General features: G+C 35.8%; 2 protein-coding genes across 11 annotated transcripts; both read right to left on the reverse strand.

Annotated features, from left to right (window-relative positions):
- Window positions 1–248: 248 nt before the first annotated feature.
- DEG14 (Trypsin family protein with PDZ domain-containing protein) lies at window positions 249–10,153 on the reverse strand. 5 transcript variants are annotated; one of them, XR_015977293.2, is made up of 11 exons: window positions 9,898–10,153; window positions 9,710–9,817; window positions 9,445–9,618; window positions 9,208–9,335; window positions 8,261–8,472; window positions 7,926–8,007; window positions 5,985–6,127; window positions 4,847–4,967; window positions 3,441–3,569; window positions 1,318–1,410; window positions 362–865 (listed from the first exon to the last, which is right to left on the reverse strand). XR_015977293.2 is itself a non-coding variant. In XM_008803146.5 (10 exons), the coding sequence occupies exons 1-10, from the start codon at window positions 10,022–10,024 to the stop codon at window positions 749–751; spliced, it is 1,305 nt and encodes a 434-aa protein (XP_008801368.1). In that variant the 5' UTR covers window positions 10,025–10,153; the 3' UTR covers window positions 249–748. The 5 variants fall into 5 exon arrangements, 3 of the variants coding, with proteins under 3 accessions (XP_008801368.1, XP_008801360.1, XP_038989562.1); XR_015977292.2 differs by having other exon boundaries at window positions 9,707–9,817; window positions 9,898–10,145; XM_008803146.5 differs by lacking the exon at window positions 3,441–3,569 and having other exon boundaries at window positions 249–865.
- A 2,827-nt stretch (window positions 10,154–12,980) lies between these two features.
- LOC103716064 (MLO-like protein 1) lies at window positions 12,981–26,412 on the reverse strand. 6 transcript variants are annotated; one of them, XM_088720252.2, is made up of 15 exons: window positions 26,109–26,288; window positions 22,270–22,327; window positions 21,998–22,179; window positions 21,288–21,404; window positions 21,114–21,168; window positions 20,940–21,023; window positions 20,394–20,485; window positions 17,706–17,762; window positions 17,508–17,596; window positions 17,229–17,278; window positions 16,370–16,410; window positions 14,475–14,684; window positions 13,739–13,806; window positions 13,565–13,625; window positions 12,981–13,467 (listed from the first exon to the last, which is right to left on the reverse strand). In XM_088720252.2, exons 1-15 carry the CDS (start codon window positions 26,235–26,237, stop codon window positions 13,210–13,212), a joined length of 1,551 nt encoding a protein of 516 aa, XP_088576378.2. In that variant the 5' UTR covers window positions 26,238–26,288; the 3' UTR covers window positions 12,981–13,209. The 6 variants fall into 6 exon arrangements, with proteins under 6 accessions (XP_088576378.2, XP_088576377.2, XP_017700218.3 ...); XM_088720251.2 differs by having other exon boundaries at window positions 17,706–17,780; window positions 26,109–26,287; XM_017844729.5 differs by lacking the exon at window positions 20,940–21,023 and having other exon boundaries at window positions 17,706–17,780; window positions 26,109–26,412.
- Window positions 26,413–27,386: the final 974 nt, after the last annotated feature.

Genomic DNA, 27,386 nt, shown 5'->3' on the forward strand with positions numbered 1-27,386 from the left:
TCATGGCTAAAGCATAAAGCGAAACTAAATAGAGGGACTCCAGAAGGTTTTACTATTAGAATATTTAATCAAACAACATGTGCAAGTCATGACTCTGAGGGGAACCATTTTGGTTTTCCTTTCCATGGAACAAATGAGAACGAAAAAAGATAAAACCATGAAATGGCTTCAGGCTTTGGAGTCACGTCCTGACTCCAAACATTCGCAATAATATATATATAATTGAGCTAGAAATTATTGATCACAGATTAAACTTGCAAAACCAGAGAGCAACTTCTCATCATTATTTTTTGACTAGGAAAAAGACAAGGGGATGGAAAGCAATGCTTGATCCACGGAATTGCTTCCACCTTGATGCCAGTTAATCAAAACTGCAAACCAATCTTTAACCTTTCCAATGAAAGTTTATACATCATTACATGTGTAACTTCCATGCTCAATATTGCCCAAATCAATTTGGCTCAGCATAAACAACCTGGTGTACATATGCGTCTGCAAGGCTCGAAACCCGATCTAACTTTGCCAACATAGAAATCATATACCATGGCATCTGCTCTGCAAAGTTTAATAATTATTTGTAAAAATTAATCTAGTTTAGCACTACAAAATCTTTGCCTCTTTTAAAGTTTGTAATCATATTGTCAAAATTTCTTGGTTTAGCACTTCAACGTGTGGGTGTCAACCAAAAAAGTTCCTTGCTTGAAGCCTCCATAGAACATCTGGAGGAAGTCCAGGCACAAATCCGACATCACCTCTCAGGGTCTGCCTCCTCTGGAATTACAGTCAAAGTCACCAATCTGTTTTTTTCTCGTTTAACAAGCACTTTCAGAGGTTGCCCAACCTTATCCCCCATTATATCAATAATCTGTAACGAAATTGGTAAAGATTTTTAGAGCCTCCTACGAAAATTATGAAAAGGTCATGGTTTTTAGAATATGTTCTGATGCAAGGAAATCTAGGGAAAGGGAAAAAAATATAAAGTTTTCACGGAAAAAGAAAATTTTTTTGAAATTCAAATTTGTGTTAAAAAACAGATAACTAGATTTTCCAAGAAAAATTCGTTTCCACAGCACTTCTCTTTCCAACCAAATGCACCATCAGTAACCTACTCAGAGCGCATTCATAGGGTGAGCCCATAAGCATCATAGAATTTGGGTCAGAGAAGGCTGGATTTTTCTCTTTCTTTCTTTCTTTTTTCTTTTTCCCAAGGTGGGGATTTTACTGTATACAATATTTTGGTTTCACTCAGGCTGCAAGCATTCAGGTGCATGATCATGTTAGAGGGAATTAGTCTGCAGAAAATTTGAAGTACAATACCTCTTTGATGCCTCCAACAGGTTTTCCCTCAAATTCAATGACTACATCACCTGGGCGAAATCCAGCACGTTCAGCTGGGGATCCTGGAGTCACCTGGTTGATCATATGGGTATATCAGTTACCAGGTGTCTCACATGCATACAACACAAAGTGCATCATATAAGCAAAGAGGCATCAGTGGAATGAAGTAAGAATGGATACTTTACACAACCTATGCAAGTTAATTTTCTTGGACAAATAACAAGCATATTACATGCACAGAGGAAACTTATGCGCACAAAACATTTATTTGAGCCATGCATGTATTATTAGAAATTTCAATAAACAAAATAATTACAAAAGTATATATTTATCTTGTATTTGGTAGAATCAAATGAGTTTTTTTTTTTTTCAAGATGCAAAAATAAAGTCTTTTAGGAAAGTATCCCTTCAGGGTTCTTACTAAACAGCTTTACAGAATGTAAGATAAATGAGTTTATCAAAAAGAGTTTTTACATTTTTACGGAGTGTAAAAACTTGCAGGCAACCAAACAATCCCTTGCAATGGCTAAAGGTTGCTTTTTATCTAATTCTGTCCCACTAGTTGCATCCTACTTCTTACAATGCCTCCTAGAGGTAATATAGACGGTGGATAAACTGAGATTCTTTGATACGGTATACAGATGAGAGCTACGGGTAAACAAACGTGGTCCCAGTGACACTCAGGTGAATATGACAATAGGAACCGTGTCACAAACCACAAAATGAAGCATATGAAGCTTGTCTGACACCCTGAAAGGATATAGGACCAATTGGAGATAACCTCCAATGCATGGAAGAACTTGAAGGGTCTGACATGCTGAAGTTTGGATCGAGAATTCACCTCCCTGTCCTGCTACAGTTAACAAGAAAGAAAAGGTATTCTACTGGAGATTATAAAATTTAAAATGACCTAAAAATTTATGTTCTAAGTTTTTAGATCAGAATAGGTCCAAAGGACAAATTTCTAAAGGAAACTTGTTAATAGGTGATAGTCTGTAGTCCTATAATAGAAATTCATATCACAAATATTACATTTATGTAGAAAACAATGTGAGATTTAGGGAAGCAAAAACAGGAAAAATATTAGTAGAGATCAGAAATAATAGAAGGGAGATCAAGAAGAGCAAGGAAGGAGTGGAAGAGGAGTTGAAGAGAGAGATAAGAAGGGCTGAACTTGGCCGAAAGGAAATCCATTCATTCTTTCAAAACAAGTCATGCATAATGATTTTCATCCAGCCCTAATGGACCCATATGTAGACACTCCATGGCTCCTGTAGACACTCCATGGCTCCTTTTATACAAGTAAACTACAACTATTGAAAAAAAGTAATTGCACGAACACTTAAGATATTTCCAAAAATGCAAAATTTTGGAACATCACATAATTCAGTATATAAAGTCAGCTAAAACAACAAAAAATCAAATCTCAACAACTTTGTGATCTATCTAACTCATACCCAAGGTAGGCTTTTTGCACATAATCCTACTTAAAATAAGACTATAAAACCTATTTTAAGAATTACCTTGAAAAATCTGGGTCAACTAATTTTTAATTCACCATCAAAAGTGATTAAGAAAGACGATGGATAGGGAAAGATGTGAAAGAGTGAAGGATTTTGATAAAGATTTCACCAAAAAGCTCTTTGAAACGTCATCAATTGATTATAGTAAATCTCTTTAATGGGCATGTTGGCTATATAAAAAACTAGGCACAGGCAAATAAACCTTGATACACTTTTAAAAAGAATAGGTCAATTATTAATTCACAAAACCAACGGCTAAAGGGGATCCATTGGACTAGGTCAACAAAATGCTAAATTTGGATTTAGGATCGAGCCTACAGCTCCTAAGCCATAGGCTAGTGCTGATAAAGGGTACTGGTACCCTCATTACATGACTAACAAGGAAAATTAATTGGCAATGACAGCAGCACTGATAATATGATATATTACATGAGGGATGAGTTTGGGAAAATCAGTACACAAATAAAAACTGCTAAAGTGGTAAAGATCAATACTAAGAGACAGTTTTTTCTTTTTTGACTTCCATGGACAATCCGCGAGCTCCATATGCTAGTCTATTTTCAAAAAGTAATGCAATACCTTCTCATGGTTTTACTTCCGACCCCCCTGCTGAAGTAGTGATGACCTGGCATCGCTCTTCAGCATATAAAGGATTCTAAATCACCCGAGCTCAACTTTGCTGACATGGCATTACCAATGCCAGGCTAGCTGCCACAATAGCAAGCAAGGGAAGCAAATAAAATTGCTAGCAGGTATAGCATCATTCATTTTTTTAAGATTTTCTAATTTTGACTTAGAAGTGTCCTGAAATCTGAGATGGATGGTCAAAAGATGAAACATCACATGAAACAGTAAGTCAACAATATATGGCCTTCAGGGGAAAAAAAATCTGCAATCAAAAGGTTAGATTCACAATAGATTACTAATTGCCTATTAAACAAAAAATAACCAAATATTATCAGATTTTAAGGATGATTTGGGCCAACATACTACTAATGTGTCATTTAAATATTTAGGTCAACCCTCATTAATATATTCTGATCAATATTTTGTCTCACTTCGAAACCATGTTGAGGATATGAGACTGCAAACATAAATAATACTATCCCAAGGACATGATGAATTTAAATTATTATATATTTGTTATAGAGACTTTATTAGAAATGAGTGTGGCAAGAATGAGAATGCTAAGATAGATGCGTAATAAAACTATAAAGGATAGATTGAGAAACGAATATATTTGAAGAGCTATAAGGGTTGCAAAAATTAAGAATAAAGTGATGGAAGATCGATTGAGATGGTTTAGACATGTACAATAAATACCTGAGGCGGCTTCGATAGGTAGAGGTATATTTTAGATCGTCTAGAAGGTTATAAGAAGAGCAGAGAATATCTTAGATAACATAGATGGAGATTGTGAGGAAGGATATGAAGAAGCTTGGAATAACATCAAAAGTGGCCCTAAACAGGAATACTTGGCAAATGAGAATCCATGAAGCCAAACCCAAATAGTTAGTAAAAGGCTGGATTCTTATTGGTTACTAGAGAGGCTCTATTTAGATGTTGGCAAGGTGGCAGGAAGGAAACTAAGTAAAGATTTAAATTTAGGCAATTTACGCTTAATCATCTTCTGACATAACATGCCATATCCAGTAGGAAACGACACACCACCTGGCACTAGTTCTTAGGCAAACCGCTCTGTGCCAGATGTGTACCAGACTGCATTGCTTGGTGTGTTCCTTCCTTTCTTTCCTTGTTTGAACCAGGAGGTGACATCCCGTGGTTGGTATGGCACATAGCTTGATACACGTCAGGCAGTGATCAGTAGGGAAACTGGAAGTGGTATCTAAATTCTTGAATAACAACCATTTTCATATCATATTCTATATTCCGCGGCATCCAAATTGAGCTCAAATGGGAGTAGACATATATTGACATGGAATATTATTCTCCAAAGAAACATCATCAACAGAAGATAAGCATACCATGGGCACAAGCACGCCTTTGCTTACATCTGGAAAAAATGCATCTCTTTCTTTAATCTGTGCAATGATCATTTCATTAAGGTCAAGCATCTTTAGTCCAAGCCAAGGCCGGACCACTCTTCTGCACAGAGTTAAATAATATTGTTAAGTTTTTGAAAGTTAAGATGCAACCATTGAAATTTCAAGAAGATCTTGTGCAGTATTGCTAAGATTGTTTTATTAAGAAGGGTAAGGTCAAAAACAAACTGGAGAAAAATATATAGCACAACTTTATGCAACCACAACAATGTGAACTAGGCGAGAAGGTAAGAAGGTCAAAATATAGAAAATAGATGGTTATGACTACAATCAAGTAGCCATATCCCATTTAACCACAGTCACTGAAGACCAAAAAGTAACAGATAATTGCAATCAGATATATGATTAAACATGAAGTCCAGAAGTAGTTCAATAAAGAGTATAACTACCTATCACATGAAAGGTTACATTTTTCCAATCACATGATTGAGTGCTGATGGACTGCATGTCAACAGTAGTTTGCTGATCACTTATTAGCACATCACTACCTATAGCTTGACATGTTCTACTATATGATTTTAAAGTTACGAACTCTTGAAATTCTTCCTTGCTGCTTAATTGATGAGAATCAATCTTCATGATTGAGTCCCAAAAGAGGTTTTGATCAGATTTCCATCTACATTTTGAAAGAAATGTTGGGTGGACGTGATCAAATTCTGTGATTGAATTTATGGAAACACGTTTAAGCTCTTTAATCCCAAAAATAAATAAATCTTGAGATCCACTGTTTCTTACAAACAAAATAAATGTAAACAGGAAATTCTATTTATCCATCCTTGGAAAGCTAAATGTTAAAATCAGGCCATCATCTATAGATTCCTAGACAATGACATTGATTCTAGTTCATTCTTAGGGAGATAGGGCTTTAAATCTTCCAAATCTCAATGGTCACAACAATTTAATTAAGGAAGGCCATATATCACAATACAGATAATAATTACTAGGCAGGAAAATTTCAAAAAGAAAAGGAAAGAGCACAAACTATACTGAAAAGAGCAACTGCCAATTAAGTTTTAAGAAGAGCAATCAGAAGCAAATTAATCATAAATGTCCCACATACCCATTCTTCATAAATTGCTCAATTATTTTAACAACTGAGTCAATTGGTACTGCAAAGCTCAAACCATCGGCAGCTGCAACTTTCATAATATTAATTCCCACAATCTCACCATCAAGGTTCACAAGGGGCCCACCAGAATTACCCTATAGCATGAATAGTCAGTCAGTCACCTATTTATTAAAACTTCCATAGGTAAAAAAAATAATAAATAGAATAATAGTACAAGAACAAAATGATGGATCATGGAGACCCCCAAGAGATTGAGAGAGAGGTGATTTTGAAATGTAACAAAGCCCTAGCTTCACAGAAATAAACTTGCAGTTTTCAAAGAAAATTGTGAGTATTTAATGGACAATATTTTACCATTACTACTGCTTTTCAGGGGTGTGTGAAAAAAACACCGCACTTTGCCCTCCTTGGGTAGTTCATTGTACTTGCTCCAGAGCAAATGCATTAGGAAGTATCATTTTTATTCACAAAACTCAAAAGACTTCTTTTAGCAGTGACATTCACTTCAGCTAGAGCTGTTACAATTATGATCCTTTTAGTCAGAGGTCACTTGTCAAATTACATATGCCATCTTCCTCATTCAGAAAAAATTGAAGGTTTCTTTGCATTGAAAAGTACTACTTTGGCTTCAACAAAAATCCTATAGCAATTGCTATGGACTTTATATCATTAAAAATAATGTTTTAAAAGGTATGTTTATGGAATTTCTCTAAAAATTTGTTTATGGAATTTCTCTAAAAATTTATAAAATACAACAGCCACGCCTTACAAAATTCTTTGTAATACAAAACTATCAAACATAGGAAGAAGGTAATGCAAAAACCTACTTGTAGATGGCATTTGGTGCCCCAAATGGGATCACCAAGGTGATCTTAGACCACTGGTGATCCTTATCCTAAGGTAATCCGATCCCCGATGATCCAAGATCACCGTATTTGGTATGCTAAGTTCCAGATCTCCGGGTATCTACGAACCTGTTTGGTATTTCATAGAAATCCAATATCACTAACCATATAATACCAAATCTTATCATGATATATTTCATAAAATATATTTATTAATCTTATAAATTTTTAATCCTATAAAAATATATTAATCATTATTATAGAGTTAATATTTTTATTTATACTTATAATTTATTATTATATTAATACTAATATTTATTTTGATTACGAAAAGAAGGAAAATAAGAGAAATATATTAGATACATTTATAATATAAACATAAAGTACAATAGTATATTTCTATTATAATTTAAAATTATAATTGGATAATAATATGAACGAATAATATATTATAATATAATATATATCATAAATACAATATATGCAATATAAATATAATATAATATAATATATAATATTGCTATAATATATTAGGTATATTGATATACTAATTTTTTTTACTAAACAGAGGGGCATTTTTGTCTTCAAATTTTAGCTCAAGATTACTGTCGTAGGATGATCTTGGATACCCAACCTCAAGGACAAGTTTTCCATTACTAGGATGGACAGTGATTTGAGGGGTGGGAGTGATTTGGGATCACTACCATATTGGTTCACCATGGTATGATCAAATGCGGTGATCTCATCACCTCTACTCACATCACCCTTAATCTTAGGATGATCAACCAGTAACTAAACACCCCCCTCATGGTTTCACGCATGTCTCTTTCCTTCACAACAATACCTATCATCAAGGCAAAAAATACCATCATGCCCCACACTACGGAAATATATACTAACGTAAGCTAGGTCAATGCAACAAAATCACTTGATAGTTTATCTGGTAATGTAAAAGGTACAATAAGCCAAATATTAGAGCTAAAACCAAAGGCCTTCAACAAAGGAAAATCATAAAAAGATATGAAATACTAATACAAATTTAGATGTATGAAATTCGTTAGAGAACGTAGAAGAAATATATGCTTGCCTGGTTGATAGCACAATCTGTTTGCAAATACTCCCTTCGAATTCCTCCAAGACCCAAATCTATGCTTTTACGATCAACACAACTACATAAAACAAGAAGAAAAACAAGCAAGAAGTCATATCCCTTGACCAACAATCAACATTAAGTTATATAACTTGCCTACTCAGGAAAGATTATTAGAACATAAGGCAAATGATGGATATTTGGTCCAAGACAGATAAAATATAAGTCAAAGGGCTTGCAATTCTATTTCACAATGTCCATAAGATTATTACTTCATACTCCACATGACAAGAATTTACAACTCTTAAGAGAAAATTATCCAAGAGAATTACCTTACAATGCCAGATGTGATTGTATTTTGTAGAGAAAGTGGGCATCCCAGAGCAAGAACCCAGTCACCTGGACGAAGCTTAGATGATAACCCAAGTTTTGCTGTAGGTAAAGGAGTTTTGGATTTGATCTTCAGCAAAGCAATATCAGAATGTAAATCGACGTTAACCACAGTGCCCTCAAATTCTCGACCATCTTGTAGAGTGACACTAATCTGTTGGGATTATCAAAAGCAAAAGCATAACTTAGGTATGACATATAGATGACAAAATCCACAATTCCGAACAATGCTCTTACTTTTCTAATATAAAGGAGGATTGAGTAGCTTAATACACGAATGTGCTAACCAATACTTTGTTCCATTAGGTAGATAACTAACACTAGTGCTATTGAAGAATGGAACCATGATGCAAAAATATGACCAAATTTATCTAGAATAGGGTTTTGGAAAGTACAGTTCTCGGAAAAAGATTGCTAAACTGTGCTTTTAAATGACTTTGAAATTTGAAGCTGTTGCTTTTAGATTACCTTGAAAACAAACCATATATTAAGAATGCCATACATGAAGCCTAATATTTCAATCAATTCTATTTAAAAATCCACATGATATATTTATATATGTAAACATAAATGGGTAACAATCAGTGTAAATTCTTAGGGAAATTATAGATGCTAAAGGTATCCAATTTAATCTTAATTGTAACCCAACATTTCACTGACACAATCTTATTTGTTTTAGTTAAATTCCCCTATATTTATGTAACAACAAAGCATCACTACTCAATTGCTTCTTCATTCATGCTTTTATTATAACAAATGCACAAGTTTGTTCTACATCATCATACTTTCTATCACGAAAATTATTTTCTATTATCAAAATTATTATTAGTTAAGCTATACAAGCCAAAAAGCTTTTAACAAAACAAACAATTGTTGCTCCAGCACTAACCCTCCCTCTAAAATCCTTTCTTGTGCTTTGATGGTCTACCACAACATGTGCGCACGTCAAGATCGTTCCATCAGGATCTATAATTGTTCCAGACCCAATACTCTTCCCAAGCATCAGCCCATGAATACCTAAGCAACAATTTCACGAAATTAACATTCAAAGTGTTCTTAGAAAATCTAACCAAAAAATAAATAAATAAAGATTGACCGAAAACGACGAAAATGCTAACATCCTCACCTTGTGTAACGGATATATTAACAACAGCTGGACCGGCAGCAGCCGCCGCCTTGACGATCGTATTCCGGCCCAAACAACCCCGGCAGCACCTCGAATCATCCTCGTTTTCTCCAGAATTTTCCATAACCGGATTTGTTGAAGGAATAGAACTAGCGAAATGCGGCAAAGAAGCCCCTAAAGAAAAAAAAAAATCGATTCAGCGAACTCTCTTTCTCGAACTAAGAAACAAAAAAAGAACAAAAAGAATTCGAGAGATTATGACCACCGTCAGGGTTCGAGAAGAGAGATCGGAGGCTAAATTCTTTCGAGAAGAATTCCGATGTCGACAATGAGAGGAAGTGGCGGAACGGGAAGGAGACGGAGATAGTTGTTTCTGCAAGGGAAAGAAAAGGAGAAATTAAAGTTGGGATTTTCAAAGGGTTTAAGGAGAGATGAAGGGAAAGAAGAAGTTACGGGGGTAATCATTGGAAGAGGAAGCGATGGTGGCGCCGCCGGCTGCGGCGGCGAGGACGAGGAGGCCGGCTGCGGCGCTTCGGCGAGGCTTCCTGAAGGCGGACCGGGTGAGGAGGAAGCGAAGCATTTGTGGAGGATGGAAGCGAGGAGGAAACGGCCGCCGGCGGGACTCGGGAGGCTTCGATTCGCGTCGAGCGCAATCCAGCCCTTTTACGTTGGAGTCCAAGACGCAGGGTGCGACTTCACCGTTCGGTGCAAACTAGAGTCTTAAAAAATTATCTAATAGAATTATGCTGGAGAGGGGAAAAATATTTTAATATAATTATAATCCAATATACAAAAAACAATATAACATTGTTAAAGAAATAATTTTTTGTTGCTCGAGCACCAGGCTTGGAGTTGAGAAAACGATATCCAAGTCCTCTCTTAGATATGATTTGATCCCTTTTTTATGAGAACTCAAAATCTTTGGAAATTAACATTTCTATAGAAGTTATCAAAGTGGGCTGGATGAAAAACCAACCCGTTTTTATTTCTCAATTAATGTGGTCTAAGCTTTTACATGGTTTTTGCCAAAAAAAAAAAAAAAAGCCACATACAGATGACTTGCTAGCTAAAAAATATTGACAAATAATTTAAATTAGAATAACTCAAAAGTGGACAATCCTATTTGTTAAAAAACACTTAGACACAAAAATTGTAAAGTTATTATGCATCCAAATGCATAAAGGTGCATTGATACAAATCATGTTAAATTTACGATAGTTTGTGCTTTAGATCTTCAAAGGGAAGAGAAGCTATTGTGGGCTCGCCTGGATACTGCTTGGATTTGGAAAATGCGCATCCATTTTAGAGTTTATCTTCTGCTGTGGAAAGTGGCTTCGAATCACCTTTCTTGGCAATCTATGTTAGACCACAAAGAAATACATTTTTCCCCCAATTGTCATTATTGCCTGGAGTTCGAAGAGTCGGTTAGTCTTGTTATCCTTCATTATTTGGGAGCCTGTAGGGTGTGGAAGGTTGCACGAGACCTTAAATTCATTACTACGCTACTGCATTCCTTGGATATTCTACTTGGATAACTTAAAAGAGGAATCCTGGAGTAAAGATAAAGTCAATAGGGTGGTCTTTACTCGAATAGTTGCATGGTTGAAGGTGTACATGATTCTTTGACCACCATCATGAGAGCTCAATCTCATGCCAATGAATGCACCAAGCAAACGTCTTTAGGTGGTCTTTGATACATGAGAAAAATTAGGCTTCCTCTACAGCACTTGCTACATCCTCTAAGGTGGTCCAGTACATCGAGAGCCCCTAATTGTTGGTTTCATTAAGATCAACTTTGATGAGTGCCTTGGATGAGGGTACATATGCCGGTGCTGAGCTTGTCATCCAGGATCAACTGTCAGCATTGGTAGCTACAGGAGGTTGTCATCTTTATGATTGTTCAAGCCATTGGCAAAGCTAAGGGAAGCCTGGGAAGGCTTGCTATATGCTAATTCAATTCTCAAAGCTCCTAATATTGTTTTGGAGGATTCCAAAATAGTCATTACTTGGATTTCTAAATTATTGACCGCTCATAATGACATCCACCCTACTTTGGAGGATTTCAAAAATTTGATCTCCATATTGAGGCTTCTTGAGGTAACCTATATTTATAGGGAGGCTAATAGTGTCGCATATTAGGTAACTTCTCATGTGACAAATTATATTAAGTCGACGATCTAAGTCCCTTCTGGCAGTGCCCCCTTGTTGCATGATTTGTTGTACTCAGACGCTAGTGGTTGCATCTATACAAGGGCTATGTAATCGTGCCATTTCGCTAAAAAAAATGCTACATCTGCCTCTTACTGGTTGTCCTGAAAACTGAGGATTGAATCAGCCCATCAACCCTGAAAAAGTTTTGCTTTTCTAGTTTGATATGTCACGCCCCTGCCTGCACGAGGCACGTGAGGCACCCAGTGCCCACATGGGGGCCACATGAGGAAGGAACACGGGGCTCCTCTGCGAGATATTGTCCGGTTCTTGGGCCCGCATGCGCGCACACGCGCCGCTCAGACCCCTCCCCGGTTTGTTTTTCATCCAAAACACATCTGCAGGATTTGGAGATACCTACCTTATATGCCCAGGCTTTGAAACGAGTCTAGCCGATGGAGGATCTTCCATTCACCCACCCTCAGACTAGAGTCGTCCTCGGTTCTGATATCAAATATCACGCCCCCGCCTGCACAGGGCACGTGAGTTACCCAGTGCCCACGTGGGGGCCACATGAGGAGGGAACACAGGGCTTCCCTGTCAGATATTGTCTGGTTTCAGGGCTTACACACGCACCGCTTAGGCCACTCCCGGTTTTGTTTTTCACCCAAAACACATCTGCAGGATTTGGAGACATTCATCTCATAAGCCCAGGCTCTGAAACGAGTCTAGCCGATGTGGGATCTTTCATGATAAGCCTCAATCTTGAGGATCAGAAGGGGTCTCCACAGCTTTCAATGGAGAGGGGATCCTCAACTTCTGGCCGCCTTGTACAAGTATCCAATTATTGATGAACTACATAAACCAAGACCATTGCTATACAAGTTGCTATGGTAGGTGGAAGAACTGAATCCTGCATTATTGTTTTCCATGGAGAACCTTACTTCTTGATGGAAATTCATTGATAGATCACAATGTCAATGATGGCGAGGAGGATAGTTATCTGGGTGCAATCTGGATTTTTGACTGGGTCAAGCAATTTGCTACAGAAACAATGATATGGAATGATTGAAGATGTAAAGTTTTGGGCCTGAGGTACTGCAATCTTGACATATTTGCCAAGCAATGCAACTAGAAAAGCTGTAATGAAGGGACTAGCAGTAGAGAAGAAAGATAGGGCATTAGCAGCCAAAAACCCAAGACTAAGAAAGATGATGGAAGAGACTTCAATGAGTTTTAGTTCATAACAAGTGACAATGATTCATGCTACCTGAACACTGGAAGTCAGACAGGTCACCCTTCATAATGTTAAGAGTAAGAAAAGAAAAAGGACAATTGTCATCATCAGATGCAGTGCAAAACATTAATCTGAAATGGCATAAAAATAATGATGAGAAATTGCCATTTATTTTGTCAGTTATCCCTTCAATGTCAGCAGATTGGCCTAATGCTTCACATGCAAGGACATTGATAATGTATCATCAACCCTTCCAGAAGCTCATAATATACACCTGCAGTATGATACATGTTAAGGTTGTTTGGATGCTTGGATAGTATGAGCATGATATTTGACTCAAAAATCGTAAGACGATACGGTAGTAGGTTTCAGATGGTGGGTCATGGCATAGATGCTTTTGATGTGTTTCTCCTAAAAAGCCTAGCATTCCCCTCCTCTTCTACTGTAAACTTTCCCTGGTCAGATATCTCTGGTGTCTGAACTGCCACAAGAGTCCCATCTTTTGGTCCAACATGGCTTGGTCCAGTCTGATAGTTGTCTGCTCTTTGCCCTGCCCTCATCTTTGCCTCCTGAGCCCAGCCTACAAGGCCTTCTTGAATATGCTCATCAAATATCACTTTTTTGAATGAAGTCCCCATCTTAGTTACAATCCAGTAAAAAGCAGCTATAGTCAGTACACTGTGCTCCAATTTGTTTTCATGAAAAGGTAGATCTTTGTGTCAATTGGCAACTGACCTGGGTGATGATGGCATAGAGTGGCAAGGTGCTGTAGCTGCAGAGAAGCTGAACAGTCACCCTAACATTACCCGAAAACGAAAAGTAGTTACAGAGTGTAGATATGTTCGTTGGAACTTCAGTAAAATGACTAGATCAAGAAAATTGGCTGCTAGGCATAAAGAAAATTGCTACCCAATTACAAGTCTGGCGATGTTGAAGCCTACACTTCCATTGATGCAGGAGTCAAAACCAAACCTGATCTGTTTAAGAACGTCATATCAATGCCTCAAGTTATTTGTTAACAATAGGAAAACACAGCATGTAACCACAACTTTCTAAGTTCATTCAGTCAATTTTAAAGGAATAGGACACCTACTAAATAGAAGATGCCTCCATATCTTATTAACATCAGCAGACAACAAACTCTAGATTCTAGTCACAGAGATGGGATTCAGGAAAGGATCACAAAGAAAAGCATGAAACTTGGAAAACTGAGGATAAAATCATAAGAGATATTTTGGATTGAAGAAAAAAGCAAATAATAATCAAGGAGGGAGCATTGAAGGTATATCTTAAAAATCTTGATCAGCACCTGCAAAGGGAAATATTGATCGATGCTCGCAAAACATAAATAAGTCATAAATTATAAAAAACTTGAATGATTTACATAATTTCAAAATGTTAAGAAGAAAGGAATTCATTATCAAGTTGAGATAAAAATTTGGAAACTCAACATCTGTTTAAAAAAATCGAAAATAGTTAAAGAACTTTCAATATTTGGATTTTGTAAGGTAGTCACTTGGTGTGAGAGCATTCATTCACACAAGTTCCATATTTCATGAACCTATAGTTCATTCTGTTCATCAGACTTAGAAGTCCCTATAAACAGGTGAACGGTATCCAGAGGCTTTTTTTACAGGCTGCCTACCCATATCCAGAAGAACAATGCAATCTCAAGGGAATTCAGGAAGAGCAGAAAATGAATCAAGATGAGTATGAGCCGAGGCCGCTGAAACCAGAACAGATTATCAGAAGGCTTGATAACTAAATCTCCTTCTATGGCCGAATGCTTTTCAGCAACCGCCTTGGCCAACTGAGTCATGACATGCGCCAGCTTGGTGCCCACAGCCAGTAGAAGCTGCAACAAGTTGATGAGACTGGAGAGATTAACTTACAGGCTTTAGCAAGTCCATCTCTTAACAGTACATGCTTGTATATTTTTTTTGGATGCAGGTGCGCACGTACATGCAGAGAACAATGCTTGAACACATGTTCACTAAATGAATTTAGGATAAATTGCAGTGGAAGAACATGGCAAAACTCATCTTTTTTTGTCTCAACATGCTGTGTCGAACATCCATATCATTTATGAATTACAATAATGCATGTGGTAATATTGTAACAAACATAAAGAATCCAATATGTGAAATCCATTTTGAAAAAAATGATAATCATAATCACCAAGCCATATCTTAATTATTTGGGATTGTTTTAATCAGTCAACTGTTACTAACCTCTTCTTTCTTACAGCTTCCATGCGTTAGCTTAGGTCTTGCCTCTTGTTTCTTACTAACCTCTACTTATGGTGTGGTTGAATCATTATTAGCCTCCACAATCAGTGCAGCTCACTCTAACATGCTCATTCCTCACTTTTTATTAGACATAAAATCTCAGTCAATTCATTATCAACTTGTGCAAATCATATGCATATAATTTAGTTCTTGCCTTATCCTCTGAGTTTTTTCCATGATAACCTCTGCATGTCATCTTTACAGTCCTTTGTGCTTAGACCTTTATTGTCATCCAACATTCTGGATCGTATAAAATGCAAGCCATGGTGTCTCATGAACTTTTCCTAGGTCACAATGGAATTATCCATCAGCTCCTGATATTTCAGATATGAGTTCATCTATGTTTCATTGCTTTATTTCATATTTCTAATGATGCTTCCAGATGGTGGAATTTCATTTCTATCAACTCGCCTGACTTTCAAATTGTTTCCACTAGATTGGAATTTTAGACATTGTGTTTATTAATCTTTTAATTTTTGGACCTCTATCCTCAAAATTATTCTTAATAATTTTATTCAATCAATCCTATTCTCCATCTCATAGACTCACAGATATCATCTGCAATAAACAAAAATCTAGATACATTCTCTTAAATAAGAGTAATAAGCTCGATTATCAGAATTACTCTTGGCATCCATGATATCTGCTTCATTCATGCCAAGAATATGTAACTTGAAGACAATCATTTCATGAACAGAGAAAACATCCAAGTTGTTGAAGTTGAACTATGGTTTCATATTAGTAAGAACGAGTAGAGAAGGATCAAAGTTTTAGGCGATGTGTTCTCACAATATGTTTATTAGGAAAATAACAAAAGGAACTCTATTTAACACATGCATGCTTGCATGCATGCACATGCATAGTAAGAAATCACTCTAGTTTAATTGAATGTCTCCAAATATATCGGGACAATTTTGCACAAAAAATGTATTTTTCTTTATAGTGAGTGAAAATTTTTACATCATGACCAAATATTTCAATAGAGGATTAAGATAATATGATTATATCATTACCATATTATCATGATATCAAGGTGAAAGAATTGAATGTACATAATCTTCAGCCAGAACAATGACACTGTTAATTCAAATAAGAAAAACAATACCAAGATAGTTCACCACCTAAATTGTTAATCATCAGTTCCAAGAAGTTAACAGAAAACACTTGACAAAATCAAACTATAGGAGAAACTCGAGAATGAGAAATTTTATTGAGGCATGCTTGGTGGAGAACTAATGTTGCACAAACTTACAACTAATGGACCGAAAGCTACATAAAAATATGTGTGCCACCCTGCACAAAGAAAATATACAACGTATTATACAAATGTAATGAATTGCAAAAGAATTAGAAATGAAATAACTATAAAGTCATGAGGAAATATTTGGAGAGACTGAAAGGGCCAAATGGCCAATCAACTCCAACAGTTTGGAAAAATCCAGAATAGCAGGTCTCATTGGGACTTCCAATAGTGCTTCGAGACGATTTTAATGTCATTAGATTTTCTGAAGCACGTTACTTTGTTTGCCCTAAAGAAAAAGGAGCTTTCAAATTTACTTCTCAATGTTACAAACGCAAATGTTCGAAACATGTGCATTAAACTATCTAAAAAAGTCCAGATAGTAGGTCACGCGAAGTAAATTTATGTTAGGCCAATAAGAAGCTAAACTTTTAAGGAAAATAATATGGTAAATTATAAGACTCTTTAAAGATACTATAATGCAGTTTGAGGGGACAACGAATATGAATGGTATGATATGAAGAGAACAAAAAAATTTAGTTACGCATCATAATTGTAAAAAAAAATTAATTGAGCTACTTATTTGGTAAAAGAACAAAAAAAAAGCATCATAATTTTAGTATGATATGAAGAGAAGCTGTGCCGGTTGATTTTTGATTATATGCTTTGAAAATATCAATTGAAACATTAATTTAATTGGTCTATGGGGTTGAGGCATTTGCTATGTAATAATCCTTATTCCATTTTTTTTTATAGATACTGGAGAGGAATTTTATTGCCTTATGTAGAAAATGAAGAATATTAGGTGGAAAAGGGTGCAGTTCAGCTCTGATTCAAATTTGTGAAACGAGAAGCTTAAGATTGGGCTCACCATGAATATTCAGCATCAAGAAGATGACCACAAAAATCCAGAAATACCAACTGCAAAAGTCAGAAAAGTTGAAGATCAAATTAATTATCATGATCGATTACAGCTACGGGTGACAATTTCTACTGTGATATCAACATCCTACAACCTCTTTTCTTTTTTTTTTTTCTCTTCCTCTTTACTTTGTGTGTGTGAGGGTGTTGTGCAAAAGAAAGGAATAAGGAGTTAAAAGAAAAGCAGATAAAAGATACCACCAGAGGCAATTTTAATAGAAAAGATTACCTGATACCAACAACCTTTTTAAAATCAGCTTCCAGAGCCCTTACCATGTACCTGTAAAAATTGAATTTCAGGTTCCCCCTGCAATGTGTCTGTAACTGAAAGGTTTAGTAGGTGAAAAAAATAGAAGCAATTACATAGGATGTAAACAAAAAAACATCATAAGAAATTATATACTAAGCTTCAACCAGCATTCCTTACCATGATGAAACCCAGTCTCATTGTTGTGTAATCCGATCTCGTCACAGATCCATAAAACTGTTTTACAAAAGAATGCTGAGAAGGCAAAATAGACATCATTTAAGAAAGAAAAAAGTGCCTTCTGTGAGGTGGAAAGGGATAATAACAATGTCTGAAAAATGATAAAATCATAGAATTTAATGAAGGAAACATAGAGTGCAACCTCTTCATGAAGATGAGTATAATACCTCTGAACATTTTAAACATATACAAGATTCTGGATGTATAGTATCATCTATCATGCAATAATTCGAAGTCAATGGCATAGGCAAAGCTCATAGCCCCTCATCATCATCCAAGCTTCTTCTCATTGAAATGTGTTAACCATATAACACAAAATACAGCTCTAAGACAAGAAGACCCTATGAAAGAACTGAGTAGGTTTTCACAACTGACTGTAGAACTGGCATGGACCTTTCCAGACTGGGAGCCATATTCCTTGTCAAAGCAACATTACATAAGAAAGGGGGTCTGCCCTCAAAACCAAGCGGACCAATTGGTAGGTATTATTTGGTGCAGGTTAAGCTCATGAGATGAGAACAATTCCCAAAATTCCTTTCAAGACTTTGAAAGAGTATAGACAATGGGTACTGATGATTATTTGACACAAAGCACAATGTGTATTTTTGAGGCACAAGTTATAAGCCAAAGAATCCAATTGAGACATTGACCCACGACGGGTCTTAGTAAAGAGACACATCCTCCCAGAACTATAGACAATTACAGAAGGGATAATCCTTGATGCTTCTTATATATTTGAAGACTTGAAGCCTGTCTTGGAGTGGCTTCATAAAATTCTCTTACATTTTTTACTCCAGATGTTCCATCAAACAACATGCTGCAACTGTTATTTGATGTTCTAGAGCCTGAGTTAGTGACATCAAATGACATGCTAAGAAATAAAATAAGGGATCACTAGACAAAGGCAAAAATGGATTAACCAACTGCAAAGTTTCTGCCACATCTTGTGTCCAAAAATGCATGAAGGTCTATATATACGATCAATGGATTCATGTTCCACGCAACAAAGGTTGCACAATCTTTTTATACTGATCCCTGACTTGACAAGGATCATAAAAGAATATCTAACACAAAGGCCTGATTGTAAAGGACCATTTTTGTGCAGAAGGATGTCTGTCGATGGACAGATCTCAAAATCACAGCATTTAGCCTCCACCCCAAAAACTATAATCTTCTCAATGGGTCTACACAGAACTAAACACTGCTGAAAGAACTTTTCACTTTTTTTATCAACAACTTAAAGCAACCATTTATCCATCACTAATAATCTACTTCAAGAAGATTACTCATTGTATACAATTCTCTTGTAGGTAGAATGTTCTTAAACTTGCCAATTATAACTGATGGACTTCCAAAAATGTTCTTTGAGATGCATGTCAACATACAAACACGAGCACCCACATGACAAAAAAAAGTCAATAGTGAAAGATTGCTAGAATGAATCTAATTCTAAAAGAAGGGAAGGATATTAATAAGCGCAAACAATGTAATTCTAAAAGAAGGGAAAATGGTCAAGGAAATGAGGTTCCCATTTACAATGTAATCTCCCTGTACACACGATACCTCGGTAAGAAATCAAATCCATATTTTTGAAAATCACAATCCTAAAAAGAAGTAATTCTCTCAACTCGCTAAATATATCAGTGAGTTTCCATTGTTTTTTGCCTCTCTTAGTCAACTACATTATATCCTTTGAGCTAACTAACTTCACCATTTTATCTGGAAAGCATTCACTAAAACAGAGAGCCTTTCTTTTGAGCCAAATTCTGCACTCAGCTCTTGATCTATCTCCAATATACGTTACCCGATTAGCATCCCTAAGAACCCCTCTAATTAGGTTAAAGCCAACAAAAGTGGAGTTAGCGCAATTTTGTCTAATTGTGAAGGATTGTTTGTTTTTGGTCAATTTTAGCTAATTGTGGCTCCAAAAATAATGCAACATTTCATGGAAGAACAAATCTTCTGAAATCCCCAAATTAGTTTTTAATTCAAGTCACCCTTTGTTTCTTTTTGGTTTCTGATAAGTATGTAGAGTTCAACACCAAGGCGTCACAAAGTTTGCTTCTGTCCTTGGTAGCAAGTTGCACAATGAGGGTGGAGCTCACAGTTTATATGCTTCAAAATGCAGTCCATTTTTTGACAGGTTCACAATTTTTAATCTCCAAAAAATTCTGAACTTTCGGAAACCTGTAATGCGTTTTTCCACATTATGTTGATGATGCATGATAGTTCTTTACCAATAGGTACTTGAGACTGCAAAGAAAAGAATCAAATAGTTCCTTCATCCTCTTCATCTAATAAGTCCAAATAGTTTGAAACTTCATAAGAATTACTAAGGCAGAAATCTGAAAAGAAAAATTCAAAGATTTGATGACCTCATACTTGAAGTATAAATTGATCAGTAGTCAGTTGTCACACATACCACGCTTGAAGTCAACTTACACATCAAATTGTGTTCGAATGGATATTTTTATACCAGGACTAAAATTATATTCTATCTTATTTTCATATGGCACTGCTTCAATCCTGAAGGTGATTCATTGAACTTTTTGTAAGAGAACTATTTTTTCAACGATTCACCATTAGAACACAATATAAATCTCATACTTACAGAAAATATATACCTACCAACCAATGTAGCAACATGGACTGTTTCCCAATACCATGAAAGTGGTCGTTGATGAATCGAAATTGATTTATGAGAGTGACTTTGTCTGAGACTGAACAAATTATATTGCACTGATTAGAAAATCAAAAATAAAAGAATTGACACTTCCCAAAAAGAGAGAAATTCAACATCAGTTAATTTTTCCCTTAGACACTGACTCCATCCAATTGTGTTAGTATCAAGATATGCCAAACCAGTACCGGTAGACGTACCGGTTGCTTACCGAACCAGTTCGGCACCGATTTGACAATACAGGGCGCTGTGCGCTGTGTGTACAATGCCACATAGTGTCATTTAATGCCACTCTATGGGTGGCATTATGTGGCATGGAAAATGCCAAATGCCACAGAGTGGCATTAAAAATGCCACTATGTGGCATTTAAATATCCTGTACAGGCGCGAACCGGTCTGTGGCATTTTTAATGCCACTATGTGGCATTTAAATATCTTGTACTGGTTCGGTTCGCACCAATACAAAATGGTACCAGGCTTGTACTGATGCGAACCGGTCCAGTTTGCACCGGTATGCCCTCTATACCGCTCAATTCGGGCCCTTGGGGCCGGAACCGTTATCCACCACCGTATCAGACCTGTCAGAGACCGGATACGGACTGATTCAGCATATCATGACCAGTATGACAATAGACATGCAAAAATTATACTAGTGATCCGAGCAATACCGTTTATTGCTTCATCTTGGTGAATTGAATCCTCCCAGGCTTTCCACTTACGTATCTAAGCCATGTAAGAATATCCTCAATAAAAGAATTGCTTCGGAGGTGATGACCATTTAGCATACGACAAATTAAGAGCACCAAATGAATTAAATGGTAAGAAGAGGCACTTCTATTTACCTTTAATCCTCCTAAAACCATAGTTGAAACACTCATAATTACATGAGTGACCGCCAAAACAAAGATGAAGATATGCAGGTCGTGCAATGCTGTAGTGGACAATAATGGGACCATATCCTTTGAGAAAAGAAGAAAACGAAAAAAGTCACTAGCTGCCATCAAAATTTCAGAAATGCAATGCCCAAAAACATGCTGTGTTTTCTTAAATTTTTACAAGAAAATGTTTTTTTTTACTCATTTGAACCGATAAACAATGATGTGTCAGGTTCCAAGCCTAGATAAAAAAGATCTAGGGTTGATGTTTGCAAGGTTTGCCGTACTGACGCATACAGCCCCATACCGGGTATTATCATACCATACCAAACTGAGTCTCAGTATGAAATAGCATACCAAGTGTCGGTATGCCTAATACCGGGCATGCTGAGACCGTATTGATATAGTATCGATATGGGTTCCGGTACCGATACAGTTGCAGTACCAAGTGGCCTGTGGCCAATGTCACCAGTTGCACCAGCGTATCAGCCAAGGACCACATACCGGAATCGGTATTTAAATATTTGCTTAGAGAGATGTTGCCATGGAGAAAATATCTAATTATAAAGTACATCAAAGGCTTAGTATTAGCCTTACTACATGTACTTACGGACACATTCGTAATTTAATTATACGACAAATTTGGCTATGTCAACGGCAATGAGGTCGACGTTCACCTTGGACGTGCAGTCATCCTCGCTGGATCCACCGGCGGCGAGGATCCGCCGCCGGCCGGCGGCGGAGGAGTGATTGTTGCAGGGGAGCATGTGGTGGTTCCAAGTCTTGGGGATGCAGATGCGCTGAGTGTCGTCCTCGAACACCGCCAGCAGGAGGGAGATCACCCCCACCAGCATCAGCTCTAATAATATCAAAAATTCCATTTATAAAAATTTGGTATAAGTTAGGATGGGAATAAATCTTTAGAGAGAGAAGGGAAAGAGAGAGGCACCTTCTTTTATTTTCTGGAGGGCGTCGAAGAGAGACTTCTGCTTCTTTCTTTTTAGATACTGCATCATAGAAGTATTTAAAACAGACTTTCATCATGTTTTGTTTCCATTTTCTATTAGTTTCTCCTCCTCTACGCCTTGCTTGGATACAAATAACACAAAAAGGTAGGGAGAGAGATGGAGGGGAAAAACAAATCAAAAAAAAAAAAAGGGAATAGCTCGGGTCTGTTTCTTTTTTAATGTTATCTAGAAACAATCAGATTTATGTATTAATTGGGTCTAAAATGGGTTTAATATTAGATGACTGGACCCAGACTGGTCTAGCCTGATCCAACTCAATCCAAAATCATGACGAAATTTTCTAAGCCCATGTCGTCCATCATGTCGCCATATTTAGTTTGTAGTTTGGGTGTTAAACTTATTAATTCGTAGTTTGAAGGTTTAATCTGGGTTATTGGTTGGTGTTTATGCCGACAACATTAATATTAGAATTCGCTCTCTTTTTGTAATTCTTTCTGCTTATTATTTACATCAACATTAAATTTTCTATTGAAAAAAAATTGATGCTTTCTTTCTTATGTTACATAACACCCTGTTTCTAGAGCCGAATTGCATTAGAATGGATTAGGGTCATGCTTGCCTAGACCAGCTGTTTGCAAGCTTAGAAAAGGATTTTTTGAAGCTGGTAATTAGTAGGCAAAACGGAAGATAGCACAGAAATAATTTAGATTGCAACAATTTGCAACTGCTGAAACTTGCAAATGCAATAATATAATTAATATTTTTATATTAAAAAAATAAATTATATATTTTTTTGGATTAGTGTTAAATATACTTACATCCAATAGTTTAAAAAATCTACGTTCATTCTCTTAAGATTTATTTTTACCCAACATTTTCATCTATAATTTAACAGAACGTTAATCAAACCGTTAGTATTAAATGGAACTTGGATGCCATATCAAAAAAAAATCAAAAATAACTAAAATAACCTTAAATGTATATAACTAAGAATGAATATATATATATATATATATATATATATATATATATATATATATATATATATATATATATAATTTTTTATTCAAATAATAATTTTAATTTTTATATGAGTAAACAATTTTATTTTATGTATGTGCAATAAATATAAATATAAACAAAATATAATTTAATAATAACTAAAGTCACACTATCACGTTAGACTTGTAGGCATCTTGTGCGACCCTAGTCAATCCAATGTAGACTCAATTAGGATTTAGGCGTTAGTTTGGAACTTATTTGGCTCGCAAGAAGAAGGAATATATATATATATATATATATATAAAATAAAAATAAAAAAATATTTTATATTTGGATTGAGTTTTCAGAAAAGAGAAATAAAAAAATAGTCTTTTTATAGAAAGAAGATTCTCATATTTCGGGCCTGTTTGAAAAATTCAGAAAAAATAAGCTAGATTTCTTATTGGATTTATAGAGTAGGTAGTTTATTTGAATGAGGCCCATATAAAAACATATCCCTCTCAGCTCAAATGCTATGAAAGAAAAAAAAAAATCTTTATGAATCTTTTTTTCTTCTTACGGCTGAGCGGGCTCACAAATAGGATGTAGGTTAAGATTAAGATGAGTCTTTAAAAGAATATGGGTTAAAAGAACCAGAAGGCCCAATTCTTATAGAAAATCTAGCTCAATCCTATTAGATTTTCTAAATAAATCTTTTATAGGAACAAAACTTCATGTGGGATATAGAAAAGTAATTTTTTCATAGATTGAGAATGATTTTTTTTTCTTCAAACATTACTCTTAAGCTTTTAAATAGATTAGCATAACATCTTTTCAGATATTTTACACAATTTTCTTTAAAAAATATATGCTTAACCAAAATTGAGCTACTCTATAATATATATGTTTTTCACAATCAATCAAATATTTAAAAATTATTTTTTTAGATATTATTTTTTTAAAAAAAATATTTTACTGAGAAAAAATTCTTTTTCCATGGGAGGGACTAAAGCGGATGGTGCCAAAGCTTTTTGCCGTGTCCTTGCCGAGATTGCTCCTCGTCGGCGTATGCCTTGGACGAGATAGTGAAAGAACCTTGGTCTTCTGATTTGGCAGGATGTACTCGCATTAGAGCTATATGAATTGCCGTTTTAAACAAAAAAAAAAAAAAAACCAACCTTGGAACGTAGGACTAGTGTCCTTGGATGAACACCAAACCACACATATGGTTTTCATGGCTGTCCCATCCACGTTTATGATACCACCACAGTAGGGTGCAATGCTGAATAGAATGGGAAATTAGATTGGATTATGTGTTCACAAGTCAGAGAAAGAAAACGTAATGAACGGGTCACACTGCTCCATCACCAAACTTTAGTTCGAATGGTTCAATATTTTGATTCAATTCTGTAGAGACGTTGATGTTGATAATTGTGGGCATGCAATCCAATTAACGAAGTATCATTAGTACTTCATTGTAATAATTATAAGGGTCAGAAACTAATTTATCCATTACAAAATTAATCTACTTGTAAGAGAAAGGATGTAACAGAGTTATCGCAACTTTCGTTTGGATATTGGATATATAAGATGAACTCTGAAATCAATTGAGATATAATCTCGAGATAGTCCATCCATATCCACATCCTGGCTAAGCATACTAGAGTGATTCCCAGTCTTGTGATGTCATGGCTAAGCATCGATGTTTCGGGTCACAAGTATTTGACTTGGTCTGTTGGAAGATCTAAACTTTGATCTAGATTAGAAGGTCAGAAAGATTGATACAAGGTAGAGGGTGGAGTTAGAGCCCTTCCGCCTTAAAATAAATCATCTATTGCTCTTATGACTAACACCCTCATTTAATTGTGCAATTATCTTTCTTTTTAATTTAATAACAAGAGAAAGACACATGCTGACTATCATGCGGATGTATATAAGGTGTATTCATAGGATTGATCATATCTTAGATATATATATATCTTAAAAACTTATAAAGAGAAAATAAGTATTTTAGCCAACAAGACTTGGGTGAACTGATCGACATCCCTCTCCTGCTAGGCGTGTCCATGACATTTCCATCATGTGTCATTAAAAAAAAAGAGTTTGATAAAAATCTTTCACCACTTGAAATATATTTGATTTGTTCTCCATCTCTATAGCGAAATGCTTTCTGAATAAATATTCTGAAGAGCACCCAAGAGTTCTTTCTTTTGGCTTGAACTTCTACTAACCTCAAATTTTGGCTAAACTTGGTCCTATGCTCAACTTCCTCCCAAGAAAGATGAGGCTATTTAGTTGTTTTGTGTTGCCATGAGAGGTGGTTGTCTCCCTGTCCTAGTTTTGCAGGCCTTGGCCAGTGTTTCCTCATTTCACAGGTCAATGAAATGGGAGGTTGTAACCCACAGCTCTCAGAGAAGAAAAAGAGGAAAAAGAGAGACATTCAGATTGGCAGGCAAGTGTCCATTTTATCAATCTGTTTCACCCATCATCCCTGATCCATTTAGCTGATCAGCAATCTACCAGACTTATAAATTTTGGGTGGCTAAGCCTCCCTTCATCACAAAACAAAAAACAAAAAAAAATCTACTGGACATTGCACCACTACAACTGACACCTAAAATTTTGTTCTCTCATTGAGCATATCCATGCATTCAGAGACTTGAAGCTACACAAAAGCTATGAGCTTCTTTTTCCATCCAAGGCCAAAGAAACTTTCTTTTGTTGTTCTCCACTCTGGTCCTTAAATTTCTCTCAAACCAAGAAAAAGATTTAAATCCTATGCCCTTCAAAAAACTTTGGTGCATGGAATTTGAAGTTAAAAATATACTACCATTCATACCTTTCCAAGAAGATGAAGGAATCTCTCCACCAGGAGGGAGATGATGACTATAATGGAACATACCACTGCCACGATCCATGTGGGTGTCTTCTCCAGCGTTAGCTCCTTCTCCCCATCCCCTCCACCCATCTCTCTCAATAAAAGGGAAGGTGTTGAGAACCTGAACCTTGTAACTGTGCTTCGAGTTTATGGATATATATGTATATAAACACATACACATAAATAAATACGTTAAACTGTCAAATTGATGAGGCGAACGTTTCTTTGAGAATATTCAAAGGTACGTGTGGAAAATATGCAGCTCATCTTATCGATCGAAGAATTCATTAATTATTAATAGAATCTGACTGAAGTCAAGAATTGACTTGACTTGAACCCAGATTATTAATATATATTCAGTTCGTACTGGATCAGTTCGATTGCTGACCGATCAGACGAAACTGTTCCGTTAGATTTCGCGAACCGGCAAATGCCACAGCCACAGAGTGGCATTAATGTGATGCCACAAGTGACATAATGCCACTACGTGGCACTTACGGAAATGCCACGTAGTGGTATTTAATGCTACAGAGCGGCGTTTAGCGGTATGGCTGTGCATCTATCAATTTAGTATGGCATATCTCGATCATAATTATATTTTTTTATTTTTAGAAAATATGATATTTATTTACTGCACTTAGGTGTATTTCCAACTATATTAACTATCACTCTTAAATCTTTAGTACACATTTGAAATTTTGAATTCCTAATTTTAATAGTCTTTTAATTTGAGTTCTATTTTGAAATATTTTTTATTGCAGTCCCTAGAAGTGGATGACTGAGATTGCTCTTCTAAAGAGTCTAGTAATGAGGTATACCTCCAATTAGCCCTTGAAATTTACAAGGGTATGAATACCTTGCTAGAAATATTTTACCTAAAAATTGCTATATATTTATTTTATAAAAGTATTATAAAGGAATAATCTCCTAGAATAAAATATTAAGATTGAAAAGAACTTGTTTGGATAGAGGCGTATGATATATATTGTCCTAAGAACGTGATTCGCCTCCTACTCCTTCATATGCTCAGATAAAAAAGAAAACTTGAAAGAGGCTTAGAAGAAGAAAAAAGAAAAAATGAGAGAAGAATTCTCTGCTTCATCTTCAAAAACAGAAAAATAGTAATGTGGATTGAATAATCCAAAATACTAAATCCAGAGCCTATTTATAGATTCTGATCGGTAACCAATACGGCGCGGCGTTTTCGAATATGCAATATTTTAGAAATATTGAGCCTTA

The sequence above is a fragment of the Phoenix dactylifera genome, chromosome 4 (assembly GCF_051530095.1).
Source record: "Phoenix dactylifera cultivar Ajwa chromosome 4, Ajwa_hap1_PhDact_Kaust_v1.1, whole genome shotgun sequence".
Taxonomy (NCBI): Eukaryota; Viridiplantae; Streptophyta; class Magnoliopsida; order Arecales; family Arecaceae; genus Phoenix; species Phoenix dactylifera.